This window comes from Mirounga angustirostris, unplaced genomic scaffold (genome assembly GCF_029215605.1).
Source record: "Mirounga angustirostris isolate CCGP_5_RB_7025 unplaced genomic scaffold, mMirAng1.0.hap1 SCAF_1, whole genome shotgun sequence".
NCBI classification, from domain to species: domain Eukaryota; kingdom Metazoa; phylum Chordata; class Mammalia; order Carnivora; family Phocidae; genus Mirounga; species Mirounga angustirostris.
In genome coordinates this window covers 203,412,712-203,440,030 of record NW_026991709.1, presented here as the reverse complement: position 1 = coordinate 203,440,030, position 27,319 = coordinate 203,412,712, and the positions used below count along the sequence as shown (strand labels likewise).

The window sequence follows — 27,319 nt, the reverse complement described above, 5'->3', positions numbered from 1 at the left end:
AGGCTGAGAGCAATCGCACGGGTTCCGCCCGCTCAAGCCCAGGACAGCGTGCAAAGAATCAATGAGCCCCTTCGGCCCGAAGGCCCGGCCCTGCCGCGACTTCACTCGTGGGACTGCGCATGTGCCAGAGGCGGCCGCCCGAAGCTACTGACAGCCGTGTGGCAGGGCCGGCCTTCGCGCAGGCGCACTGGTGGCTGCCCGGAGCGCTTCCGCCTCCCCGCCGCCGCCGTCGCCATGGCCGCGCCGGCCCCGGGCCTCATCTCGGTCTTCTCGAGCCCGCAGGAGCTGGGCGCGTCGCTAGCGCAACTGGTGGCGCAGCGGGCGGCGTGCTGCCTGGCGGGGGCTCGCGCCCGCTTCGCGCTCGGCCTGTCGGGCGGCAGCCTCGTCTCGATGCTGGCCCGTGAGCTGCCCGCCGCCGCCGCCCCCGCCGGCCCCGCCAGCCTCGCGCGCTGGACCGTGGGCTTCTGCGACGAGCGCCTCGTGCCCTTCGAGCACGCCGAGAGCACGTACGGTCTCTACCGGGTGAGAGCTACGGGGGCCGCCGGGGGTCACGCCGAGAGGGCCGCGCCCACCGCCTGCGCCCGACTACGGGGGCCGCCGGGGGTCATTTCAAGAAGGCCGCGCCCACCTCCTGAACCCCGCCACGGGGGTCGCATAGGGTCACACTCTGCCCTCTGCCACTGCCTGGGAACGGTCTGCTGGGTGCGCTGAACTCCCACCTCCACTGCCACCCGAGTGGGCCGGTAGGGGCCTTGAAGTCTCTTTATGCTTTATCCGGTGGCCAGGTAGAGGGAACAGCCTGGGCGAGGGCGTGGAGGTGAAACAGAGTGGCCCGTTCCAGGGACCTGGGGAAGTTCAGGCGCCCCAGCCTGGTGGCTTGCAAGGCAGAGTTAGGGAAGGGCCAGGCAGGGGGTATCTGGCGTGGAGCCTGGGTCTCAGTTTTCTCGTCTCCAACCTGGACGCCTTCGTGATGATCTACACGCAGCTTTGGGCTCTGATCACCTCCCAGGCTGGGTATCTTTGGCTTGTGGCCTCAGGTCCTATAGAATCAGGGAAACTGAGGCTTGGAGGAGGCGTGGTCTGCCCTGGGGTCCTCCGGCTGCATCTGAGCCAACTCCTCCTGCCTTGGACGGGGAAGACACGCCCAGGGAGGTGTGGAAGGGGCGGGCTTAGCCAGAAGCTTCAGGTTGCTCAGGTTCTGGGTGTGTTGCCTTCTCTTTGCATAGAAGCTTGAGCTGAAGATTTCCTGGTTTGTTGTTGTTTGTTTTGTCATAAGAAGGAAGGTCTACTGATTACCAAGCATTTTATCCACATCATCTCATGTAATTTCACAATAACCTATGAGGTCGGAGCCGTTATTTCCTCCATTTCATAGATGGAGAAACTGGGGCCAGAAGAGGAGAGCTTGTGTGCCAGGTCTCCTCTGATGACCAGCAGGGGAGCCAGGGTTTGAACCGGACCCCCCAGACAGCACCTGGGGCACATCTCAGGGGCAGGGGCCTCCCTTTGTGTCTTCCTCAATAGCTTCATTAAAAACTGGGCTTGCATTTCTTTCTTTTTACCTCGCATGAATTGGAAGAATTTTTTTTTTTTTGAAGAACTCTTTTTTTACTTAGGCAAACTGTACTTACTCAAGTAACAAAATTCTAACAAAACAGTAAAAAAAAAAAAAAAGTTAAAAAAAATGTTGCGGGGATGTTCGTTGTGTGTCCCTGTATCCAGCGCTGGGGACATGGGGGTGCTGGGCAGTTCCCTCATGGGGCTCATAGGGGCATCGGGCACCAACACACAGGGAAATAAATCAGGGAAATCCACTCAGAGCATTCACATAATGCAGTATGGACAAAAGATAATAGTGTGATAGAGAAAGTGCCCTGGGAAGATCCTTCAGGATGGTGAGGGGCAGGGGTGCTTTGAGAGATGATGTTTGAGCTGAGGCCTGCAAGTGTGAGGACCTGGCCAGGGGCAGAGCCGGGGCAGCGGGTATGGCAAAGGCAAACTCGATGCCGTGGGAATAGATGTGGGGCAAAGATTTGCTGCTTCTGCCAGTTCCCCTGTGAGGGGAGTCAAGTGACTCCCCTGCTGCTGCCCTAACAAAGGACCACAAATTGGGTGGCTTGAAACAACAAGAACTTATTTTCTTAGTTCTGGAGGCCAGAGCCTGAAATCCAGGTGTTGGCAAGGCCACACTCCCTCTGTAGGCTCAAGGGGGGGATCCTTGGCCTCTTCCAGCCTCTGGGGCCTCCTGGTGGTCCTTGGCCTCCAATCTCTGTATCTGCCTCTTCATGGCCTTCTCTGATTCTCTCTGTGTCCTCTCCTCATAAGGGTACCAGTCATTGGATTCAGGGCCCACACTACTCTACTATGAAATCAACTAATGATATCTGCAAACACACCCTTCCAGATAAGGTCTCATTCTGAGGTTCTTGGTGGACATGAATTTGGGGGGCCACAAGTCAACCCAGTATAGGAACACACGGTTGCTTCTATCCTCAAGACGGATCCGGTGCACCTTGGGGCTCTCAGCGGGAGTGTTCTCCTGCTCACCCTGTGTGCTCTATGCATCTTCTGCTGCACAGGCCAGGGCTTCGTCTGGGCTGGGAGGATTAGCTGGGGCTACCTCCTTCCTGGCAATGGTTCCTCAATGCCCGAGGGATGTTAAGAGAGAATCAACCAGCAGTTCCATTTCTAGGAAACTGCCTGATTGACACTCCAGCCCCTGGCTCTCTGGCAGGAGGCCAGGTGGAGGAGGAGGTCATGGCTCTGAGCCTTTAGGGGAAGGGCAGCTAAGGAGAGGATCATGTGACAGAACTGGGCACTGAGATTCCCCACTGGCTTTGCTCAATGTAATCCCTGAGGGTGTGTATCGATGGGGACCTTGGACAAAGCAGGAGGTCTTTCCAACAACAGATCTGACCCTGTCCCTCCTTTGCTCACACACCCTCCTTGACTCCCCATTACCCTCCATACAGAGCTCTTACTCCTCGGGCCAGTGTTCAGGGCAGGCAGCCCTATGTGGTCTGGTGTGTTTACTCCATGTCCCTGTCCCATGCCCCTTTAGAATACGGTATTTTTTGCGGCTTCCTCCTTTTCCTCCATGGCTCAGCTTGGCATTGCCTCCATGGCACAGGATTCCAAGATCCTGTGTGAAGGGAGGCACCAAGGTCGGGGTCACCGGTGTCCCTCCTGGAGCAGATCAAAGGCTCATCTGGGGCGATGAGGGAAAGGGCTAGAGCCCTCCACCTTGCAGGAGGCCTGACTCCAGGTGCTTCCACAGAAATTAAATCCACCTTTCCGAGGCCAGGGTGTGTGCTATATGCTGGGCAGGGATACCCCGTAGTGGCAGCCGGAAGAGAAGTCAGTGCTTACCACCTTCACATGTGGTGCCTCCACGCAGCCGTATGGGGGAGGCGCAGGCTTGGGTGTGGAAGCTCAGAGGAGGTGCTCTGAAGGATGCATAGGAGTTTCCCAGGCAAGGGCAGTGGCTTATGTGTGGGTTGGGGTAGCAAGGTCAGCAGAGCCTCGTGGAGGGCAGAGAGGGGCTGGGTTTTATCCTGAGGTGCAGGGGACCCTGGGGGCTTTGAAACAGGGCTATGGTTATAGCCACACGGGTGCCGGCTAGGGCCAGGAGGCCCCCAATCAGGCTGGACTTGAAAGACTCCCGGTGGAATGCCACTGGGATCCCGACTCACAGAGGAGGTGGGTGTAAGGACGGTCCTGTCCTGGAGGCGTCCTCACCTGGAGAATCCAGGCGGTCACCCATGCAAACCTCGTGCCTCTGGGAGCCGTGTATTGCTGTCGCATGACTTTGTCCCTCCGTCTGCTGCAGACCCACTTGCTCTCCAGGCTGCCCATTCCTGACAGCCAGGTGATCACCATTAACCCCCAGCTGCCTGTGGAGGAGGCGGCCGAGGACTATGCCAAGAAGCTGAGACAGGTAAGTCCCCCAGGGTGGCCCCAGGGAGGCCTCATCCACACGGCGGTGAGGGAGCAGCCCTGCGGGTGGCGCTGCATGATTGTCACCAGCAAAAACTTCCCCCACGGGTGGTTGGCAAATCCTGCCCCACCCTGGACAGATGCCATTGAGGATGCCCCTTCTGAGAGGCCACAGCCCCGCCTTTGGGTCCCTTAGGGTGGCCCAGCTTCTGACCCTCTGGGAGTGGGTCTTGGTTCTCACATCTTGGGGACGTTGTGTCCCCAGACTCTTGGCCAGTCAGACGGGTGAAACGTGGAACCTCATAGAGTCCCTTTCATGCAGGTGAGGCTGAGCGTTGCTCCCTGTGTTACAACCACTTGGGATTCTTTCTCTGACCACTGTCTCTTTGTGCCTTTCGAGTACCCCCCACAACGTTGCAGGACTGTCTTTTCCCCCACCCAGGCCTTCCAAGGGGACTCCATTCCAGTTTTTGACCTGCTAATTCTCGGGGTGGGTCCTGATGGCCACACCTGCTCGCTCTTCCCAGACCACCCCCTCCTGCAGGTGAGTGCACCACACGGGCCTCTGCTGACTGGGGCTTCCAGAGTGAGGGCCACTTTTGGGGGGCCAGGAGTACCCACAGCGGGGTTTGAGTCAGCCTCTGCCAGTTGGCTGGGCTTAACCCTTTGGAGCCTTAGTTCACCTATCTTAAAATGAGGGTTTAAATCAAGTACCACAGGACCGGTAGGAGGGCATGGAATGATGGATGGACCATGCCAGGTGTGTGTGAATGCTCGAGAAGCTGAAGGGACCTTGTCCTTCTGTCTCCATCCTGGGCTTCCCTCCCCCAGGAGCGGGAGAAGATCGTAGCCCCCATCAGTGACTCCCCAAAGCCACCACCACAGCGCGTGACCCTCACACTTCCTGTGCTGAATGCGGCCCGAACCGTCATCTTCGTGGCAACTGGAGAAGGCAAGGCAGCTGTCCTGAAGGTAAGGGCCGAGGGCCCTATTCCCAAGAAGATCAAAGGCATGTGGGCCCAGGGATGGAATATGACCCCAGATATTACTGTGCTGGAAGCACCAGGTCCCAAGGTACTTGAGTAATTCTTGGGCTGAAGGGGAGATGGAAACTATAACTACAGGCTAGTTAGGAATAAACAATAACAAAATCAAATTGATGAGATGAGGCCAAAGCTGCACTCAGGGGTAAATTTATAGCTTTGAAAAGGCAGTTTTAAAAAGTATTAAATAGGGGCGCCTGGCTGGCTCAGTTGGTAGAGCATGTGACTCTTGATCTCAGAGGTGTAAGTTCAAAGCCCCACATTGGATGTAGAGGTTACTTAATTCTTTTAAAAAAATTATTAAATAAAAAAATAGTTAAAATAAATAAATTGAGCACCTTAGACTTAAGAAAAAGAACAATACCATAAATCTAGAAAAAGTCAGTGGAAGGAATACATGACATTAAAATCAGAAATTAATGAGTTGGTTAAGGGACACTTGGGTGACTCAGGGTTACGTGTCTGACTCTTGGTTTTGGCTGGGGTGGTGATCTCGTGGTTGTGAGATTGAGCCCCATGTCTGTCTGTGCGCTCAGTGCAGAGTCTGCTTTGGATTCTCTTTCCCTCTCCCTCTGCTTCTCCCCCCACCCCCACCCCCCAGCTCGTGCTCTCTCTCTCTCTAAAATAAAAAAAAAAATACAATCTTAAAAAAAAAATTAATTGAATTGGTTAATATTCTTAAAAGCTTAATGGTAATAGGTCCCAAAGATAGACCCCTGGCAAAATTAATCAGGGAGGAAAATTATATAGTAGGAATAAGTAAAAAAGGAGGAATAAGAAAAAAAAGAGACAGACATAGTATTTTAGGAAACTATAGAATAAATAAGATATTAAAAGTAAACTAAATCGGGGCGCCTGGGTGGCTCAGTCGTTAAGCGTCTGCCTTCGGCTCAGGTCATGATCCCAGGGTCCTGGGATCGAGCCCTGCATCGGGCTCCCTCCTCCGCGGAAGCCTGCTTCCCCCTCTCCCACTCCCCCTACTTGTGTTCCCTCTCTTGCTGTGTCTCTCTCTGTCAAATAAATAAATAAAATCTTTAAAAAAATAAAAATAAATAAAAAAAATAAAAGTAAACTAAATAATAAAAAAGGTATTTTAATTGCCATCGTTGAAAAAGACCAACTATGGAAGAAACTGGCAATATTTTTAGAAAATTAACAAATAATAATTCGTCCTCCCAAACTGTTGAGTCCAGATGTCCTCACGGGGTGGCTTGGTGTTGGGGTTAAGGGTACAGACTGTAAAGAATCCAGCAGACCAGCGTGCCTGCCGGTGATGCCCAGCATGGCCTTGGGCAGCCACTTCAGTCCCCCCGCAAGCCTCAACTTTCCCATCTGCAAGGTGGGTTGGGAGGGCTCCTCCCTGTGGACCTCCTGAGGGTCAGTCCAGGCAGTTTTAGCTCAGAGTACACTCATGTGAGGCCACCCAAGCCTCAGCTTCTCCAACTGTAAAATGGGGGTGGGAATAGAGGTGACCTCACAGGGCTGTAAATGACAGAGTGCATGGGGCAGGCCCAGCTATCAGATAGCGGTATTTATGATTCCCGCCGATCGTGAGGTCACATCAAAGGATCAGCACGCCGCAGCCCGCGGGACCAAATCCTACCAGCTAAGAAGGATTTGAAAGCGGATGGGGAAAAAAAAAAAAAAAGCAAAAGCAGAATATTCTCTGACCTGTGAAAATTCTACAAAAATTCGGATTGCAGTGTCCGTAAATACAGCTTCACAGGAACAGGCTGTGCCCATTTGTCGATGTGGCATTCGCTGCTGCTTTTGCTGTGTAACAGCAGGGCTGAGCGGTTGTGACAAAGACAAGGTGTGATCTGCAGAGCGCAGGAGTGACTCCGGTCCGTGCAGGGCGGGTGCTGACGCCCCTGTTCGGCGGCGGTCACGGATGATAGAGAAGGAAGGGACCTGCTGATTGTTTGAAGCTAAGACAGCTGGAAGGGCAACATCACGTCTTGAGAGGAGGACAGTCTTGTCCGTGGGGGGACCCGGGAGCTCTGAGGGGTGCTGGGGCTGCTGGTGGGGCCTCACGCTCCTGCCCTTTCTTCTACGCAGCGCATTTTAGAGGACAAGGAGGAGAACCCGCTCCCCGCCGCCCTGGTCCAGCCCCACACTGGGAAACTTTGCTGGTTCCTGGACGAGGCAGCGGCCGGACTCCTGACTGTGCCCTTTGAGAAGCATTCCACGTTGTAGCTGGCCCTAGGGACACCGCGGCGGGGACCGCAAATGACCCTCATGGGCCGGGACCTTCCTGGGCTGGGGCCCGCTGCCACCACCGCTCCAGGCTTCATTTTCAAAAAGCTGTGTGGTGCCACGGGAAGGCTGCAGGGTCCGGCCGCCAGCCCCGTGCCCCCGGGGTGCTCAGCCCACCGGCCATGGCTCTGCGTGACCAGATATTAAAGGGAACATTTGCTTGAAGTCTCCACTGTCTCGTGGTCCTTGGTGGGCGGCAGAAGCAGGGATGCCCAGGCTGAGCGTGTGACCGGAAGCCCTTGGCCCAGCGAGGGGGAGGGCAGGGATGCGGCGCCCTGGATGAGTTTCCCGGGGCTGCCGGAGCAAAGGGCCACAAAATTTATGGTCGCCCAGTTCGGGAGGTCAGAAGTCTGAAATCAAGGTGTCCACAGGGTTGGGTCCTCCTGGAGGCTCTGAGGGAGAATCCGTCCCGTGCCTCTCTTCGGGTGTTTGGTGGCTGCCAGCTCCCCTCGGCCGTCCTTGGCTTGTAGACACGTCGCTCCAGTCGCTGCCACTCTTGTCACGTGTCCCTCTCCCCTGTGTCTCTCTGTGTGTGTCCTCTCCCGTTTTAGTAAGGACACCTACCAGTGGACATCGGACAGCCCTAAATCCGGGATGAACTCTTCTCAAGATCCTTAAGAATTACAACTGCAAGTAAGGTCACAATCGGAGGTTCCAGGGGACATATCCTCCGTGTGTGTGTGTTCGTGAGAAAACGTAACAGAATTTACCATCTGAACCACTTCTAAGTGTCCAGTTTAGCGGTGTTAAGTACGTTCTCCCTGTTGTGCAGCCGTCACTGCCGTCCATCCCCAGAACTCTTGGAAACCTGAAACTCTACACCCATTGAACAGCTCCCCATTCTCCCTTTCCCCAGCCCCCGGCACCCACAATTCCACTATCTCTCTGCATCTGACTACTCCTATACGTGGCACCTCCTATACGTGGCATCATACAATGTCTGTCCGTCCGCGGCCGGCGTCTTTCACTCAGCGTAACATCCTCCAGGTTCATCCGTGTTGGAATCTGGGTCAGAATCTCCTTCCTCTTGAGGGCTGAAGAATATTCCAGTGTATGCACATGCCCCTGTTTTTCCCTCCATCCGTCAGCAGACACTTGGGTGCCTCCCACACTTCGCTTATTGTGATAGAGCTGCTGGGAACAGACGGGCAGATATCTCGAGACCCTGCTTTCGGTTCTTTCGGGGATATTCCTAGAAGTGGAATGGCTGATGCATATGGTGATTCTACGTTTACGTTTTGAGGAACCCTCATACTGTTTTCCACAGCGGCTGCACCATCGCAGCAGGGCACAAGGGTTCCAGTTTCTTCCCATCCTCACCAACACGTGTTTTGGTTCTCTTGATAGTAGCCCGTGGACATATCCTTTTGGGGAACACCATTCAGCCCACTACACATGTAACTGAGCTCTCCCTGCACACACAGGGCCAGTGACAGCCTCTGTGTCCCGCTCTGCTGCAGGCCTTCTCAGAGCCTTGAATATGCCGAGAAGCCCCAGTCAGTGATGTGCCGGCGCTGTAGCGTTTTCCTGGGGTGTGACTGTGCATGGCCCACCCATCAGCCTTGTGGGGGAGGCTGGTGGGTGCATGGGGTCCCTCAGCCATGCTTGAGCTTTGCCAAGTTTGGAGGCTGGGGGCATCCTGCAGAGGCACCTGATCAGGCTGTGGGGGTTGAAACCCCGAAGCCAAAACCACAGAAAGTGAAGTTTCCTTCAACATCTTGTCTGGGTCTGTCGCTCAGATGTGAGAGTGAGGAAGTGGGACAGGGCCAGGGTGGAAACATGAAGAAAAGCAGAGAAAGCACCCCAGCCACAGGCTTAGGCAACAGCAGGTGGCCATGACCCCAGTGTTTCAGGAGGGGGGTGCCAAGAAGCAGAGGGAAGTGATGAGACAGACATGGGGACCCCATGTGGGGGGCCTCTGGGACGTGTTACCTCTCCAACCCTCTCCCTGTAGCCGCAGATCTCCCTGCTCCAGACCTGCTTGTGTCTGCCCCTCACTAACCTCCCTACCTTGCGCTGTACTGGAACCTGTCAAACACATTCCCACCTCAGGGCCTTTGTGTGTGCTGTGCCCACGACCCAGTATTCTTTTTTTCTCCAGCTTTTTGCACAGCGTCGCCCTCACTTGCTTTGGGTCGCGGTGCAACATCACCTCCCCAATCCCACTCCACCCCTGGTACTTTCTACCTCTTCCTGTTCTATTTTTCTTTCTTAACTCTATCATTATCTGACAGTTTTGTTGGTGTGCCAACTGATGGTCCATGGGAGCTGGACCACGGTCAGTTTTGCCCACTTCTGCATCCCTGGCACATAGTTCAAGGATGACACTCAGGCTGGCAAGGAGTGATGTTTGTTGAGAGGAGAAATGAATCCTGGGGCATGGGTGAGGATTACAGTCAGATGTTCCTGGTGACTTAAACAAAATGGAGGGTTAGCTCTTTTTCTGGAGGGAGGACACCCAGGGTTGGTGGAGCAATGTCATGAGAATGGGGAGCTGTTTAATGGGTGTAGAGTTTCAGATTTCCAAGAGTTCTGGGGATGACGGACCCCCAGTTCCTACATCATAGTTGTGCCATTGTCACTTTGTGGTTTTACCTCATGGTCCAAGGTGGACTGCACATGCTCCAGCCATCACATCCACATTCCGGCCACTGGAACACAACACTCCCCTCATCTGAAAGCCTGTGAGACTCCCATTTGATCATATTTTCAGCCTGGAACACAGATTCTGCTCCTTCCCTCCCTTCCTTCCTTCACCCAACTGAGGGCTGCTCTCTCCCAGCCACTGGAAAAACAGGTGAAGGGGTAGGGAGATCCAACTAGCCTGATCCAGTCCGGAGCTATATGCATTGATTGAGAACAGGCTGACAAAACAGGAACACAAGGGACGCATCGCACCAGTCCATGGCACACCAACAGCCCCCCACCTTCTCCCCCTGCCCCAGCACTGACCCCAGGAACTGGGGGTGTCTGTCCAGCTCTGCCTCCCCAGTCTGAGGTTGCTGGAGGCTGCTGGGTCAGTGCTGGATCCTCTCAGAACCCAGCATCACCCATCAGGGGGTAGGCACAGTGGAAGTGGGAACCAGGATTTAGACGCCCCATTCCTGACCATCCCCCTTCTCTGCCCCACATACCAACTGCTGCCAGTCCTGCCTGGTGTTGGCCCTGCATATCCCTCCTCCAAAGCTAGGATTCTAGTCTTCCATACCCCTAACCCACCCCTGGGTCTGCCCGGGCAGCCCCTGCAGAAACCAGCAGTTCTGAAGGCCTTGGCCCCAGGGGAACCAGGAGGACGCAGGTGCAGGGTGGGGCAGGGCAGGGTAGGAGTGGGGCGGGCATTCCCTCCCACCCCCGACACACACATTCACACAGGGGCCATGCTCTGGCTTCCCAGGCAGCTGGTCTCAGCGGCATCCAAGCTCCTCACCAGTTGCCTGGCTTCCAGGGTGCCCCTGAACCCAGAAACGTGGGGGCTGTGGGAGGGGAGGGAGTGTCTGCTTTGCTCTTGAGGGAGCCCCTAGAGACGGCAGCAGGATGGGTGGGCGGCCCTCGAGCCCCCTGGACAAGCGGCAGCAGCAGCACCTGAGGGGTGAGCTGGCATGGGGTGGGGTGGGAGTGGGGCAGGGGGGGGTTCAGGGCTAAGGTTGTCAGACACTGTGTCTGACAGTAATAGGATGCCCTACTAATGTGAATTCCAGATAAGTGATGAATATTCTTGTTTTGTATAAGTATGTCCCAAATTTTGCATGGGAGCATACTTATGTTAAAAAATGACACCTAATTTATCTGGAATTCACAGTTAATTGGTGTCCTGTATTTTTAATTGGTAAATCTGGTAACCCTATTCAGGGTATGGGTTCAGGATGAGGGCGAGGGACCAGGTGAGAGGTGGCTCAGCCAGATCTCCTGGGGTGATTTTCCTAGGTGGGAAGGGACCAGCAGGGGGAAACAGGCTCAGTTTCTGATTCGAGACTAAAAGGGGGCTGGTGGCTTTACATGGTTGAGCACCTACTATGTGCTGGTTACTGGGGACACAATGGGGTTTGAGAATGGTTCCACCCTTCCTGGGTTCATGATCTAGAGCAGGAAAGAAGATCAAGTTATCATTACAAGAATGGCAGTTGACTAAGCACGGGGGAAAACCCGTAGGTTCCTCAAGTCGGGGGAAGAAGAAGGGGTGGGTAATTGCCCACTGAGGAGATAATGGTCAAGCCAGGGCTGGAGGGTTGTGATGGAGTTGGTGGGTGGGAGATGTGGGAAAAGCATCCTAGATAGGGGGAACAGCATGTCCACAGGCATGTGGCGTGTCTTGCAAACACTCACACCCAGACCATCCAAGTTCGCACCATAGCCCTGCCTTCAATCTCTGTGTGACCTTGGGTGAATGACTTCGTCTCTCTAGGTCTCATTCTCTTATCTGTAAAACAGGAATAGCAACAATGCCTACCTCATGGAACCATTGTGAAGATTCAGTAAATTACTCTATGCCATGTTGTTGTTTTTTTTCCCTATAGGTGCTTAAACAAGATATTTATTTCTCTTGCCTATAGAGAGGTACAGTGGCAGGAAACCTGGTAAAAGTTAGACACCTGAACTCCTTCCACATCATGGTTCTACCATGTGTGGCTTCTGTGCCTAAGGCCACCTCGTGGCGCATAATGACTGCTGAAGCTCCAGCCATTGGGTCCACATTCCAGGCAGCAGGATGGATTTATGTCTTAGATACAGCCAAGTGCACACATCTTAGGGGAACAGCTTGAAGGACTTTAACCCTTGTGTGATCACTTCCTATCAGGATGCAGAAAGTTCTCTGGTGCTAGGGTGAGGCTTTTAAAAGATTTTGAAACTCTCCCCAGGGAAGGGGCCAGAGGAAACTTGGGTGGGATGGATCAGTTCATTATCTTGATCGTGGTGATAGTTTCTTGGGTGTGTAAAGGTGTCAGATTTCATCAGATTGTATGCTTTACGCAATTAAAGTTTATTGTGCATCAGTTACAAATTAAGCCTGAGTCACTTAATTCCCCCGCCCCCTGCCCCCACGTGGATAGAAACAGTCTGGACGGTGAGGGGAATTTAGAGCACGTCTTGTTGGGCACCTTTGGGGCGATGGCGGGAGCTCACATGGGGGTCTCTCTGCCTGTTCTGCCCTCCCCAGGCAGGTCTCCGGGGCCTGATTCCACCACCTTACTGTCCCCTTGCCCCTGCAGGCCAGGTGGACACCCTGCTGAGGAACTTCCTGCCCTGCTACCGCGGGCAGCTGGGAGCCTCTGTCCTGCGACAGATCTCCCGCGAGCTGGAGTCCCGGGAGCCAGCCGGATGCCAGCTGATGCGCAGTAAAGTGGGTGCCGCAAAGGGAGGGGGGCTGAGTGAGGGAAGCTGGGGGGGCGACTTTGGTTCAGTTGGGGGCCTCCTTCCACCTTGACCCTAGGGGGCGCCAAGACCTGAGGAGACTGTTTAAAAATTCATTCTTTGAACAAACATTCCCTGGGCACCTACTGCAGACCATGCCCTAGGCTAGACACCGGCGGCGGGGGGGGGAGGGGGGCGGGGGGGCACAGCAGTGGTGGTCGAAGATCCTGCTCTGCACCCCCCTCCAGGCTCACAGTCTGTTGGGGGGAGAAATGAGCAAGCAAGTTAACAGGTCATGATGCAGGATGACTTCTGATAGATGCTATGAAGACAAGATGAAAGGCAGTGTTGAGGGGCAGGGGGTTGGGGTTCAGGGAGGGCCCCTCTGAGCTGAGATGTAACGAATGAGAAGGAACCAGATCTGGAATCCAGAGTGGGAAGGGAATTCTAGGCAGAGGGGACAGCCCATGCAAAAGCATGCCCATTGGACCCTCAAACCTTTGCACATGTGGGGCCCTCTGCCTGGTGCTCTCTTCCTGTTCTTCCTCATGCTCCAGCCACGCTTCTTCCAAGAAGCCTTCCTTGATCACCACAGCCCCTTCCTGGTTTGGGTGCTCCCTCTGGGATCCCCATCCCACTGCTTTTCCGGGAAGCCTTGGGTCACACATCTGCCTCCCTCACTTGTCTGCCCTGTGAGGGCAGGGGCCAGGTCTGTCCCCCTCCCCCTCCCCCATATCCCTTGTGCTCACCTGGTGCCTGCACAGAGTAGGTGCTCAAGAAGAGTTTATCGATGGAACTTAAGAGTGTGGAGCTGCCTGGCTCAGCTCCAGATGTCTCCTGAGCCAACAAATGGCTCCACGTGCCCCGTACGACTCCCCCAGTCCTCACCAGCCTGCGAAATGAGTCTTCGACCAGTGAGGAAACTGAGGCACAGAGAGGTAAGGTGACCTGCCTGAGGTCACCCTGCCAGGAAGAGGCAAGGCATGATTTGAACCTGGAGTCCACACTGGTTACTGGACCCTGGGTCCCTGCCCCAGTCAAGGGCTCTCAGTCTTCCCATCTTTCTCAGATGCTTCTTTTCCCAGTTGTGCCTGACCTGGGCTGGAGGCTTCCCCCACCCTGTGGACACAGAGCCTTCTTCTTCTTTTTTTTTTTTTTTAAAGATTTTATTTATTTATTTGAGAGAGAGAGAGAGAAACAGCATGAGAGGGGATAGGGTCAGAGGGAGAAGCAGGCTCCCTGCTGAGCTGGGAGCCCGATGCGGGACTCGATCCCAGGACTCCGGGATCATGACCCGAGTCGAAGGCAGTCGCTTAACCAACTGAGCCACCCAGGCGCCCCCACAGAGCCTTCTTTCACCTGGGGCTCTCCCTGTCATGCTTGGGGCATCACAGGACCCCAGGTGTCGTCCCACCTGCACCTTTTGCCACCTGTAGGTTCTGGCCACCTGGGCCCCGGGCACAGTTGACATCGGGGTTCAAGCAGGGTGGGGGATTTCCCCTTGCTTCAGTTTGAACATTTTATCATATACTTATTTTATATATCATTTCTATAACAATGTTTTTTTAAATTTTTCAAGATTTTATTTATTTATTTGACAGAGAGAGACACAGCAAGAGAGGGAACACAAGCAGGGGGAGTGGGAGAGGGAGAAGCAGGCTTCCCACCGGAGCAGGGAGCCCAATGTGGGGCTCGATCCCAGGACCCTTGGGACCATGACCTGAGCCGAAGGCAGACGCTTAATGACTGAGCCACCCAGGCGCCCCTATAACAATGGTTTTTTTAAGGATTTTATTTTATTTTTTAAGTTTTTAAAATTTTTTATCTGTTTATTTGAGAGAGAGACAGAGACAGAGATAGCGAGAGAGGTGGGAAGAGAGAGAGAGCAAGAGAACTGAGCAGGGAGCCAGACACGGGCTCAATCCCAGGACCCTGGGATCATGACCTGAGCCGAAGACAGACGCTTAACCGACTGAGCCACCCAGGCGCCCCTCTATAACAATGTTCTAACAATATTATTATGAAAAATCTCAGGCCTCAGAGAAAGTTTGGAGAATCATTCAACAAACACCGGAGTTTCTACTGCCCCATCGAAGAATGAAAACATCACAAATACAGTTAATTTTTTCATCGAATATTTATCGAGCACCATCTGTGCACTGGGCCTTGCTCTGGGACCCAGTGATGAAACAAAATGCACACAATTCAGGTGGCCAGGTAGTGGGAAGAGTAACAAAGATAATAAAGTGATGTCCCACCCTGCCCAAGGGAGGGGTCTGTGGACAGAGTACTGGCTGTTTCGAATGAAGGCGAACTACACCTGCTCCACACCCACAAATCCCTCTTGTATCAGTTAGCTAACACCGCGTAACAACACATCACACCGTCTGTGGCTGGAGACAACCCACGTGTATTACCTTACAGTTGCTGTGGGTCAGGAATGTAGACACAGCCTCCCGAGTTCTTTCTTTTGGGGTCTCTCACAGGCTGCAATCAAGATGTTGGTCAGGGGGCGCCTGGGTGGCTCAGTTGGTTAAGCGACTGCCTTCGGCTTAGGTCATGATCCTGGAGTCCCGGGATCGAGTCCCACATCGGGCTCCCTGCTCAGCGGGGGGTCTGCTTCTCCCTCTGCCCTCTTCCCTCTCGTGCTCTCTGTCTCTCATTCTCTCTCTCTCAAATAAATAAATAAAATCTTTAAAAAAAAAAAAGATGTTGGTCAGGGCTGGGGTCTCCTCTGAGGCTCAAGTGGGGAACAGTCCGCTTCCAAGTGGGGGCTGTGGGGGGATTAAATCAGTTTGTATGTGGAAGTGTCACAAACAAGTGCATGCTCTCAGCATGTGAGAAAGAACAGAGGTGACATAGCAACAGCACCTGACCTCCCTGTACTTGGTGGAGGCTGGGATGGATGGAGGGTGCTTTCTAAAGGTGGTCTGGACATGGGGACACTGGTTTGTGCCCCTGACATCCACCGGCCCCTCCTCCTGCAGAAGCTTCCCCGAGTCCGTGAGCACCGAGGGCCTCTGACCCAGTTTGGGGGCCACCCACCTCGGTGGCAGCCAATCTTCTGTGTCCTGCGTGGGGATGGCCGCCTGGAGTGGTTCAGCCACAGGGAGGTAAGCAAGTGTCTCTTGTCTCTTCCATTCTGGCCTCACCATCCCATTTCCCTCAGCATGGGTTTGGGGTCCAGCTCCCAACGTGGTCCTCTTTCCTTTCTTCAGTTACCTGGTATGAATTGAGGGTCCCTATGAGATTGGCCTGGGATGGGTGACCATCTCTTGCTGGGCTGGGTAGGTAAACTGAGGTCCAGGCCAGGAGTAGGGATTTACACATGGTCATCAGCAGAGCTGAGGTTGAAACTGTGAGAGGCCTCTGCGTATCACATCTGGCTGGGAATTTGGGCAGGTCATTTGTGCCCCTGGGACTCAGTTTCCACCTCTGTGAAATGGGATGATGGTGGTCCAGGCCACACGGGGCTGTGAGGATTTAGTGAAATAATCCTCAGACAATATTTGGGACTAGCCTAGCACACAGTGGGTGCTGGGTGCTTGACTACAGGGAGTGAAGGAGAGTGGGTGGAGGACTTCCCTAGCTAGCCCTAAGCCTTCCCCTGATCCCACAGTTGGGACATGGAAGGCACCGTTTAGACCTGTCCCAAGCTGGTTCTCTGGATGCCTTTCATAGGAATATGAAAATGGGGGCCATCCCTTGGGTTCCATGGCCTTGACAGGGTATACTGTCCTGACTTCCCAGCGTGAATATCTCCGCCTATTGGATACTCTCTGCCCAGTCTCCTCAGGTAAGTTTCCTGGGACCTCAAGAGCAGGTTTCTTTAGTTTAGAATTGTTGACAGTTGGGGCCAAATCATTCTTTGCAGGGAGGGGGACACCCTGTGCATTGCAGGATGTTGAACAACATCCCTGGCCTCCACCCACTTGATGGCAGTAGCACCCCGCTCCCCCCCCATGAGAGGTGTGACAATCAAAAATATCTCCAGACATCATCAGGTATCCGCTGGGGGCAGTATTGCCTTTGGGTGAGCACCCCAGCTCTAGCAAGAGAAATATCCACTCTCATCAGAGACAGAAGGAGACTTAGAACATTGGACCAGAATTGAAGTAGCAAGGGTAAAACAATAAAACCTGGGTTCGGTGAGCACATGGGGAGATGGGCACTGGTGGGTGGGCTGCGGTTGAAGGGCTGGGGTGACCAGCGATTTCTGCCTTCCGGATTCCTGCATCTTCCTGTGGTCCCATCTATCACTCTGGAAATCAGAACCAAACACTGAGGATTTAGGACACCCCAAATTAATTAACCAAAAAGAAATTCACTCATTATGTCCCCCCCCAACAATCCCCCCAACAGTCCTCCCAATAATATCTCATTGGTATCACTTTTAAGCCCATTTTATAGGCAGGAAACCCGAGGTTCAGATAGAAAAACTGCGCCCTACACATAGAGCTAGCAAATGATTTGGCGGGGTTTGAATCTGGACCTTGCTGAGCCCCCAGGGCAAGCAGGGCTCAGATCACGTGCCCACTCAGCTGGATTGGTGGTGGCTGCCCAGGCCTCCGGGTTAAGGAGGATCCTGAGGCTGGGAAACAATGCTGGGATGGATTGCTGATGTCTGTCTGCCATGGGCCTACCTCCCTCGGGGACTGAGCTAGAATCAGGAGAGTGCAATTATGAAAGCGTGGTTCATCCTTACTGAGCAACTGCCCACGCTGGGGGCTCCTCTAAGCGTGTCATGGGTGTTTTCTTCTAAGTGAACGAATGATTGTAGAGTGAGTGCGTGAATGAAGACACAATCTCCTCTGCCCGCTTGCAGGAGAGCATACGCAGGAAGAGTCTGACCCCCTCCTGGAAATGCCGGTGAACTTCCCCCTATTCCTGCAGCACCCCTTCCGCCGGCACCTCTGTTTCTCTGCAGCCACGGGAGAAGCGCAGCGAGCCTGGAGGCTAGCCCTACAGGGTGGCATCCGGCTTCGTGGCACAGGTGGGTCCTGGGAAAGGCCAGGCAGCTGTGGGTCTTGGAGTCTGAGGTAAGGTAGCTAGCTGCCCCTGCTGGCCATGGGGTCATCGTCTCCAAGTGTCTAGTTTCTTCACGAAATGGATTGTGGGGGGAGACAGAAGCAACAACTGGCAGTTACAAGTGACCTGGGCTGCAGGGCTGCGCTGGGGACACAGCCTTGTGGCAGCTTAGCCTGGGAGATCAGGGAGGGCTACTCGGAGGAGGGGAGGAAGGGAAGTCAAGCCTGATGTCTGACAAGGATAAGGGGCCAGCTAGGTGAAGAAGGGGAACGGGACCGACACATATGTTGAGCAGGTTGTTGAGTGCACAGATGTACCTATGTGGAGGGGCAGCCCGGGCTGTGACTGTCCACAGCGGATGCTTTTTCCTAAATCGTATTATAAAGGTGCCTTATGGGCGGGTGATGGTCCTGGGGCACCGTGTTCCCTGCAGAGGGCACTGCTTGTGCAAGGGTCAGGAGATGGGGGAGCCTTGGGCGTTCTGGGACCTGGTGAGGAGGTCGAGGGCTTCCTTCCCGGGGCGATAGGGAGCCAGGCGGAGGTGAGAGCAGGGGAGGAGTGGGCTGGCACTGAGGAGCTGCCCCCTCAGTCCTGCAGCGAAGTCAGGCCCCCGCTGCCCGTGCCTTCCTGGACGCCGTAAGACTCTATCGGCGGCACCAAGGCCACTTTGGCGACGACGATGTGACCCTGGGCTCGGACGCCGAGGTCAGTGCCAAGCAAGGCCGTCCCCGGGACCCTCTAGGCCCGCCGCAGCGCTCACGGTCCCCTCTCCCGCAGGTGCTGACCGGGGTGCTGATGCGGGAGCTGCTGCCCGCGCTGCGAGCCCAGACCCTGCCCGGCCTGCGGGGGCCCGGGCGCAACCGTGCCTGGGCCTGGACCGAGGTAGGCGCGGGGTCGCGGGGGTGGGGCCGGGACACGGGGAGGGGGGACCGGACCCGGGGGCCCATCTCCTCCCTCCTCGCCCCTGTCCCCTAAACTCTCTCTGCATCTCTCTGCGTCTCCGTCTCTCTGTTCTCGCACCCCCGCCCCATCTCGGCTCCCTCCCGCGCCTCTGGCCCGTGTGGGGTCCCCTCGGCCGGGCCGGGCAGCTCCTAGATGCAGTGCACGCCGCCGTCCTGGCCCGGGCCTCCGCCGGGCTCCGCGCCTTCCAGCCGGAAAAGGACGAGCTGCTCGCGGTCCTGGAGAAAACCCTCCGGCCCGACGTGGACCAGATACTGCGGCAGCAGGAGCGCTTGGCGGGGAGGCTGCGGCGTGAGCCCAGGGGGCGGGGCCTGGGCGGGCGGGGGCGGGGACGAGAGCCTGAGAGGTGGCCGGCGAACCGGGTGGGTGTAAGGGGTGGGGCCGAGAATCCCGACCCGAGACCCAGCTGGGCAGAGCAGGGGCAGGGGCCGGGGCGGGGTTGGGGGGGGGGAAGGAAGGGGAAGAAAGGGCGGGCGGGCACAAGGGAGGGGTCTCAGTGAGAGTCTGGTCGTGGCCGAGGCTCCAGGATGCGAGACAAGGGCGGGGTCAAGAGGGAGGTCCGGGCGTGGAAGGGCGTTGGGTTAGGAATGGAGAGAGGGACACCCAGTCGGGAGACTGGTGGAGGCACAGGCAGTGACAGACCTGACCCGGGATATCCCGGTCAGATGGCGGAGGCTCCCACTCCGCTCTGTAACCAAGAGAACCGGGTTGGAATCCGGACTCTCTCTCTGGGGCGTGGGACTTGGAGCTGATTGCTGCCGTTCTCAAAGCCTCAGTTTTCTCTGGTGTGAAATGATAGAAGAGGGTCCTCAGAGTCTGAGCTCCTGTCCTCCTCGTGCTGAGCCCAGAGCCGCCTCCACCCCCTTTGCGGAGCCCCTGTGGAGGAGACCCAGGCTAGTGTCTTCCACTCCCAGTCGAGGTCCAGCGCCCCCTGGAGTCGTGCCTGCGCGGGAAGGTGGACACACAGCTGTCCCTGGTCACGCAAAAGCTGCTGAGCACCATGGAAGCCGTGCTCTCGGCAGTGCAGACCCTCCTAGCTCAGGGCATGGACCGCCTGTCTCGCCATCTGCGTGGGAACTCCTCTGGCACGCAGCTGCGCAAGGAGGTGAGCTCCAGTGTGTGCGTGTGTGTGTGTGTGGGGGGGGTGTTCATCCGATGGACCGGCAGTGTGTTAAATTTACAGAAGAGTTGCATGAACTGTTTCATCTTTCTGTTTGAAACCCTCTTTTGAAAACCTTTCTTGAACTTTGTTCTAGGCTGCTTTTTACTTATTGTAGCTCACCACGCTATGGTCACTGGGGGCACAGTTTAAAACATGGTTGGGGGGAGGAGTAAAATGACAAGAATAGCATTTTAGCAACATGAGTCTGGAGTCACCTACCCTCAAATTCCTCCTCTTCCCATTCCCTTGTTGTTGGAGCCCACCCCATCCCCTAAGCCAGCGAATTCTGCTCCACACAGGTCACCTCAGTTCTTCTGATATTAAATGAAGACCTACTAAGAGCCAGGAAAACTTCAACTTATTAAGCTTCCGTTTCATAATCATCTCCTCCAGGAACTTTCCCTGCTCCCTCTCTGTATCCACAGCTACTTGTGTTTCCTTCCTCACAGATGGGTTTACATGCCCCTGTAGTTGTTTGTCTATAGTTTATCTCCCCCAACTTTTCTGTGAGCTCCTTGAGGCCAAAGACCATATTGGATTACTTCATTTCTGCAGCTGCAGAGCCCCCCAGCACAGAGAGGGCATCAGGTGGTGGGTGTAGATGTGACAAGGGCTGAGTGTGCCTATTTCCTCTCAGTCATGCCAGCACTGCATGTTATCCATTTTTTTCAGGTTTTACCATTTTATGTCTATCACACCATACCTGTTACTTTTATTATGCATTTTTGGGGTAATGACTGAGGTGGGATGTATTTCCATTTGCATTTCTCCTACTATGAATTGGCTGTGAGGTCCTTGGCCCTGCTTTTCCATCAACTGATGGTGCTTTTCTCACCTGCCTGCCACTGGAGCCCAGGTTTACTCATTTGGGGAGATGCCATGGGACCCAGAGCTGATGCAGACCTGCTACCATGAGGCTGAGCGAAGCCAGGGGCACCTAGGGCAGCTGGTGGTGCCATTTGGCTTCTTCGGAACACAGAGCCTGGTGTTTGGGGCCCAGGATCTCGCACAGCAGGTGAGGGGGAAAAGGAGGCTGAAGGAGGCAGGGGCAGCAGAGTCCACTGAACAGGTGCTAGGGAGACCGTGATGACCAACAGAACTAGCCTCCCTCACTGGGCTCACATGCGGTGGACAGGGCTGTGGTGCAGACACACGAGGTGCTATGGGAGCCCTGAGGAGGTGCTCGATTCATGTCCAGTTAGGAGGACCTCCAGGAGGAGAGGACTTCTGAACTGAGACAGCAAGGGGAAGAATGGGGGTGGGGTATGTCCTGGGTAGAGGGAAAATTGTGGATCAGCACCTGGAGGTGAGGGAGTTTGCCTGCATGTGGAGGAAATGAAGCCATTTAGAGATATTGGGTTGTAGGTTTCAATCGAGGGCAGAAAGGTGGGAGATGTGCCAGCAAGGTGGATGGGCAGATAGGTCAGGGACTTGAATATGGGGCTAAGGGGCCAGGCTCTGTCCTGAGGGCAATGGGGAGCGCCAGCAGGTGTGTGAGCAGGTGAGGGGTGTGATCAGATTCAAGATTTAGGAAGCCCTACCTGCGGAAGGGGGACTGTTGGGGGCAGGAGTAGAAGAGGCAAGAAGGAGGCCTGAACCAGAATGGGTGCTGTTGATGGAGAGAAGTGGGGTGTGTTTGAAGGCCAAGGGAATGGGACCTGCTAATTGACATGGTGAGTGAAGGAGACAGGGATTGAGAAGACCAAGTGCTGCCTAGTACAGTTGTTCAATTTGTACACTGCACAAGAGCACTCAGACAAGGAGGCTGAACTCCGACCAGCTCTCTGCTCCCCAGATTGAGCACCCAGGTTCCCACTGATTGCCTGACTCCCAAGTCCTGAGTGGAGGGAGATGCTGTTTCTTGAGACAAAAAGGAGGTTGGGGAAAAGTGGCTGGTTGGGTCAGTCTGGATGCTGAGAAGGGTAGCCAGGTAGTCGCAGGGCCCAGAAGGCCGCAGCATGGATTCCCAGGGGGCTTATCAGATGCTCTTCCTGCAGCTTATGGCCGACGCCGTGACCACCTTCCTACAGCTGGCGGACCAGGGTCTGACCACAGCCCTGGACTGCACCCAGGCTGCCCAGCAGCTGGAGAAAGTCCGGGGACGTGTGCTGAAGGTGAGGTCCGCCGGGAGGGCATGGGAGTGGGCCTGCCTGCTCCGATGGCCACTGGACCGGCCGCTGTGTGTGTCCGGCAGAAGTTCCAGTCGGACAGCAGCTCGGCGCAGAGCAAGTTCATCCGCGGGTGGCTACTCTGCATCTTCTTGCCCTTTGTGTTGCACCAGCTGGAGGGGAGCTGCAAAGTGGTGAGTAAGAGGGCACGCGCGTGCACATCCTAGAGGACAACCAAGTGTCTGTCTCTTTCTATAAAGTGGGCAGCGTGCTCTCTCCCTCGGAGTCACTGTGACCATAAGAGACTCTTGTTCCCTAAGACTTGTGGTTGGGGTGGATGGCTCTTCTGGGCTCCCACGATGCCCTCTGCTTCTCCCATGAGAGTGCTCAGCATCTGTCATTTGAGAGCTGCGGTGGGGGCCCAGGCATCGTATATCAGTGGGTGACATGGGCTTCAGGGAAGGGAGGAGGCAAAGAGGGAATGTGTGTGTGTTGGGGGGTTTGCCAGGTGGTCAGGGAGGCTCTCGGTGAGAATGACACCTGAGAAGCAGTGAACTGAGGGCATGAACCGTGTCCTGGGGAAGCGTGGTCTGGGCAGAAGGCCACAGCACGTGCAAAGACCCTGAGGTCGGACGGTGCCTGGTGTGTGGGAGGAATAGTGAGGAGGCGCGCATGGCTGGAGCTCGGTGAGTGAGGGTGTAGGAAGGGAGCAAGAGAGAAGGTCACAAGGACCTGGTCACACAGGGGTGCCAGGCAGGGGTCTGCCTCAGTTGCTGACAAGATCCTCTCGCTGAGGCAGTTGGGTGGGAGGGCTAGCAGAGATAGCCGCACTATTCCCATTGAGATGTGATGTGCTGTGTTTCACTGATCCCCACAACAACCTGAGGGAATATGGATCAAGGAGTCCATTGTAGAGATGAGGAAATTTAGTCCCAAGGTCCCCCCGCCGTTAATCAGGGTCAAAGTTACAACCCTCCCCTCCAGCCCAGCCCCTCAGCCACCTCTGTTCCAGGAGCTGCTTGAGTTCGAAGGAGACATCCTTGCCGTGGGTAGCCCGGCTCTGACCATCGAGGGCATCTCTAAAGACATTGTCCAGGGGGTCCTGCTGCAAAGGATTGACAGAGGTGAGCCCCATTCCTCTATGGCTCAAGGAAGCCTGGTGACCCCTGGCTGTGTGTACCATGCTCTACCACGTTCCCCATCACCTCTTACTTTCTGTTAACACTAGCCCCAGGGTAGGACTGGGACAGATGGGGACTAGGGTGAGTGAGTCTTCGAGGGGCAGTGATGGAAGTTCCCTAAAGGAGGGGGCATTGGAGCAAGGCTGTGAGGGGTGTGTAGGAGTTCTCAGGATGAAGGGAAGGAGGCAAAATTCAGAAACTGGGGGTAGACATTTATATTTATTCATTCAGTAACCACTCCCTGTTCTTTCTGGGCTGACATTGAAACCCCCAGAGTTCTTGGATCTTCTGGGCTGGGGAGCAGCTCCAGAACCATCTCTTCTCCTTCTTTCTTCATCAGTTTGTTCATGACCTAATGCCTGAGACTGCAGAGATGTGTGCTGGGATGAGCGATGTGAGACTGAGGGCATGTCATGGCATCCACGTGGCTGATGCAGAGGACATGAAGGAGAATGGAAGGAGAGGAGGCTGGGGGCTGCCGGGGCAGGTGTGCAGGGCCTGAAATAACAGGCAGAGGAGGTTAGGCTTTATTGAGCAGGCAAGGGGGAGCCATGGAGAGTGTGTGAGCAGAGGGCAACAGTGACCATCCTGGAAGCCAGGGAGGAGGCTGAGGGCACAGTCCTGGAGGTGAAGGATGGACTCAGGCAGCTCTCCTCTTTCTTGGGAGAATCCAAAGACAGTAGGATTCTGGGAGCCAGGAAATGAGGGTGAGGATGTCCTTGGTCTTTGGGCATCCAAACAAAAAGAACTAAATTCCTTTAGAAAAGGGATATTTTAATGGAGAAAAAGCTATTCTCTAATTGGAAAAAAAAAAAAATCCAGAAACAGCTAACTTCAGAGAGTTTCTGTTCCTAGAGGTTTTACATGTCCTTAATTGACTTGTAATGTCTGCTTGGAGTGCTATGTTGGCAGGTGGGGCTGGTAGGGGGCTCAATGAAAGTGTGGGGATCAGCTAGCAATGTCTACCATGGGCACAGGTATGGAGAGAGGCTTATTTGAATATGGGTTCCTGGTTGAGACATATCCTCCCATCCTTTGCCCTCTTGTGGCCTCTCAGAGAGAATGCATGGAATCCCCAGGTGGGTCCAAGGTTTTATCTCTCGCTTTAGAATTGAAAAAGGCCCTTGGTGCCAGTGACGTGTCTTGCACTCTGGATGGCTGCTCGGAGGCCCCATGGGACCAGACAGGAGTAGGTGAGGACCTCAAAAGCCCTTGGGCCATGCCAGTGAATTGTTGGGGGGTAGTGGGGCCTGGCATGGGGTGTAAGGGATAGTTGTAAGTGTGGATTCCTGGATGGAACAGCATATATATCTTATCCCCTGACCCAGCCAGGTTGGCCAAGCTCATGGTAAAAGGGCAATGGGGAGCCAATGTTTGTCTGAGCCACAGAGGTACTCTCTGGCATGCATAGGAATTTGTGTCCCATTTCGTCTTGCCGGGACTAGGACTCCATGGAGTCCCTCCCAGCAGCTACCAGTTCCCAACACTGCGAGGGGAGATTGTGGTGATGGGAGCCTTGGGTCCACCACAACAAGGGCTGCTCTGGGAGATGGGTATAGGGAGCCAGGCTCAGGGCCAGGGCAGCCTGGCCTACTGCAGGATCCTACAGCGAGCTCTTTGTTGGAGCAGTAAATGCATGTAGGGCTGAGGCTGACACTGCTGGTGGGGCAGGGATCCTCAACTCCAGCCGTGAGATGGAAATGTGTCATGGGGACTTCCCTGAAATGGGGCAGAAAACAACTGGTCCAACTAGAAGCAGACCGGTGGGCAGGACGGCTATAACCTGGATGTTCAGAATCCAGGGCAGGTGCAGGGATTCTGGAACAGCTCACAGCTCAATCCCCTTGTGTATTGCTATTGTGAGAGCCAACTAAGCAGCTCCCACACTTTTCAGCCACAGAAACTCTGAGATAATATGTGTTGTTTTTAGCTACTAACTTTTGGGATCATTTGTTACACAGCAATAGCTAACTAATACACTAATACATTGCTGATCTGGGGTAGCATCCCGTAGTTGATCACTGTAGATAAACTGATGAATATACATAAGTGCTGGGATAAATGGAGATTAAACTGTCTTAGAAAGACTTCTAGGTGTCAGAATATTTGGGGATTCGCAAGTGAGGATGAGGGATTGCAAATGGGCCCCTTAATCTATTTGACCAGAATCTAACCGATGATGGCCATTTTGCTTCTAGTCTTCCAACTAACTGTTAATGTTACAGGGAATGACCTTGTACATACTTTCCAGGCAAGTGCAGGTCTCTGTGGGTAAATCCCCCAGTATGAAATCTCAGGGTTTTGAGCATTTGTGTTTAGTGTTTCAACAGCAGTCTCCAGAGCACTCTCCCACCTGGTGGGAGTCTGGTCCCACCTGGTGACCCTTACCTGTGTGCAGGTGGCCCTGGTGACCAGCAGTCTGGTCCCACCTGGTGACCCTTACCTGTGTGCAGGTGGCCCATTTCCCCACAGACTGCACAGGCTACCAGCTGACTCAGGATTTCTCAGATCTTCTGAGTGAATAATGGCATCTTGGCATCATTTTTATGAGCATGTCTTGTTGGAGATGAGATTAAGCATCTTTTTGTGTGTTTAAGAACTGTTTTTAGCTTCTTTTCTGTGAAACTTTGTTCCTCTCCTTGGCCCACGTATCTTCTGGGCGCTTGTCATTTTCTGCTCAGTTTCTTTTGTTAGGCTTCCATTTACTGAGCATTTACTCTGTGCCAGGCATTTGATGTGTTTTGGCATCCTGATGATACTTTCTATTTTACAGATGAGGAAGCTGAGGCTCAGAGAGGAACTTGCCCTGAGCAGCCAGGCTCTGGTACCGAGGTCCAGTCACTCTGCCCGCTGCCTCCTCCTAGAACATTCTGCAGCTGAGTCTTTGGACACCTCAGTCCTCGTTCCCATTGGATAAATGTCTACTAGTGGAATTTCGGAGTCAAGCATATGCACCATTTCAAGGCTTTTATAACCCTCATACCTCCACCTCATTCCTCTCCAGAAAAGCTGGGCTTTTTTTTTACACTCCCATTAGCAGCATTTGTGCATATTCTCCATATCCTTTCCAAACACTAGAAATTTTCACAAAAGAAAAAATGTCAATTTGAGACACACACACATTTCATTGTTTAGTTTGAATTTCATTAATGATTACACTGAACCTAAAAATATGTTTATTGGCCATTTTTATGTTCGTGCTTTTTGTTGTTGTTGTTTTTTAAGTCAATTGCATGTTCATGGCTTTTGCCTACTTTTCAGGAGAGTTTATCTTTTTCTTATTGATCTCTAATAATTCTTTGTATATTAAAGATATTAATGCTTTGTTATACAGGTTACAGGTACTTTTATTCTCAGCCTGCTGTGGACCTTTTGGGTTTGTTTATTTGCTCCAAATCTTAACTTGGTATCAAGTTTCCCAGCTGAGAGTGAAGCATTTGCTGACTTCCCTCTGCTTGCCAGAAGAGTCATCTGTTTACTGGGGGTTGGCAGCTTCTCCCTATCACAAGCCTTCCAGCTGCTTCCGGAGCAGATTCTGAGGGATTTCCCCAGGGTCCTTCTTGGTTCAGCTTTCAGAGGGGTTCAGCTCCATGGAGATAGTTTCCTCCCATTCCGCCCTGGAGTTTTCAGCCTCCCCAAAAAGGAAGATTTTCTTCACTTTTCCTGATTTTACCCTCCAATTCAAACTTCTGACATACATTTGTGCTTTTACAGCCCTTGTACAGCTGTTTTTGTTTGTTTGTTTTTTTTAATTTTTAACCCAGAACGTGATGTTAGCTCTGTAAAATTAGAGCAACAAAAACTTGTCATCCTGCCCTCTGAGGAAATCACTATTTGCTTATGGTTCTAAAATCTTCCAGTCTTTTCTCAGTTTATCAGGGTATGAGATGTGTCTTGTCACTGTTTTTCTAACTTAATATGAATGATCTTTCCTTGTCAGGTCCATAGAGTGTAAAATGGTTTTTGCCATTTTGTTACAGAAAGTTTCAAAACATACCCCAAAAGTACACCCCTGTGTGCCCCCTCTCGGATTCAGCAGTGACCAAGTGTGGCCAGATCCCTTTCCTCCACTCCCATCCCTCACCCCCTTAGTCAATTGTATAACCAGTGCATTTTAGGCTGTGTTTCCAAAATATTAAGCTAAAAACTGAACTTGAGCAAAGGATTGTTGTGGAAAAAATGTGGAGAACAGAAGCAAAGGAGAGAAATGAAATTGGAAGAAGGGGATGGACAAGTAGAAGGACATGCGGAGGAGGAAGGGCAAGTATCAGGTGACTCTGCTAGCCAAGCTGGGAG

At 53.9% G+C, this 27,319-nt stretch overlaps 2 protein-coding genes across 4 annotated transcripts; both read left to right on the top strand.

Annotated features, from left to right (window-relative positions):
* Positions 1 to 7,400, top strand: PGLS (6-phosphogluconolactonase). Its single transcript, XM_045862740.3, has 5 exons — positions 1 to 522; positions 3,830 to 3,937; positions 4,379 to 4,480; positions 4,768 to 4,908; positions 7,038 to 7,400. The coding sequence occupies exons 1-5, from the start codon at positions 235 to 237 to the stop codon at positions 7,173 to 7,175; spliced, it is 777 nt and encodes a 258-aa protein (XP_045718696.1). The 5' UTR covers positions 1 to 234; the 3' UTR covers positions 7,176 to 7,400.
* On the top strand, positions 4,776 to 27,319 carry NIBAN3 (niban apoptosis regulator 3). Of its 3 annotated transcripts, none has more exons than XM_064598014.1 (15): positions 7,785 to 7,868; positions 12,443 to 12,573; positions 15,572 to 15,697; positions 16,266 to 16,380; positions 17,410 to 17,577; positions 18,202 to 18,317; positions 18,390 to 18,494; positions 18,701 to 18,863; positions 19,487 to 19,677; positions 20,591 to 20,749; positions 21,732 to 21,848; positions 21,929 to 22,036; positions 22,855 to 22,966; positions 24,133 to 24,216; positions 25,797 to 27,317. In XM_064598014.1, the coding sequence occupies exons 2-15, from the start codon at positions 12,562 to 12,564 to the stop codon at positions 25,901 to 25,903; spliced, it is 1,683 nt and encodes a 560-aa protein (XP_064454084.1). In that variant the 5' UTR covers positions 7,785 to 7,868; positions 12,443 to 12,561; the 3' UTR covers positions 25,904 to 27,317. The 3 variants fall into 3 exon arrangements, with proteins under 3 accessions (XP_064454087.1, XP_064454084.1, XP_064454090.1); XM_064598020.1 differs by lacking the exon at positions 7,785 to 7,868 and adding an exon at positions 10,767 to 10,824 and having other exon boundaries at positions 25,797 to 27,319; XM_064598017.1 differs by lacking the exons at positions 7,785 to 7,868; positions 12,443 to 12,573 and adding an exon at positions 4,776 to 4,908.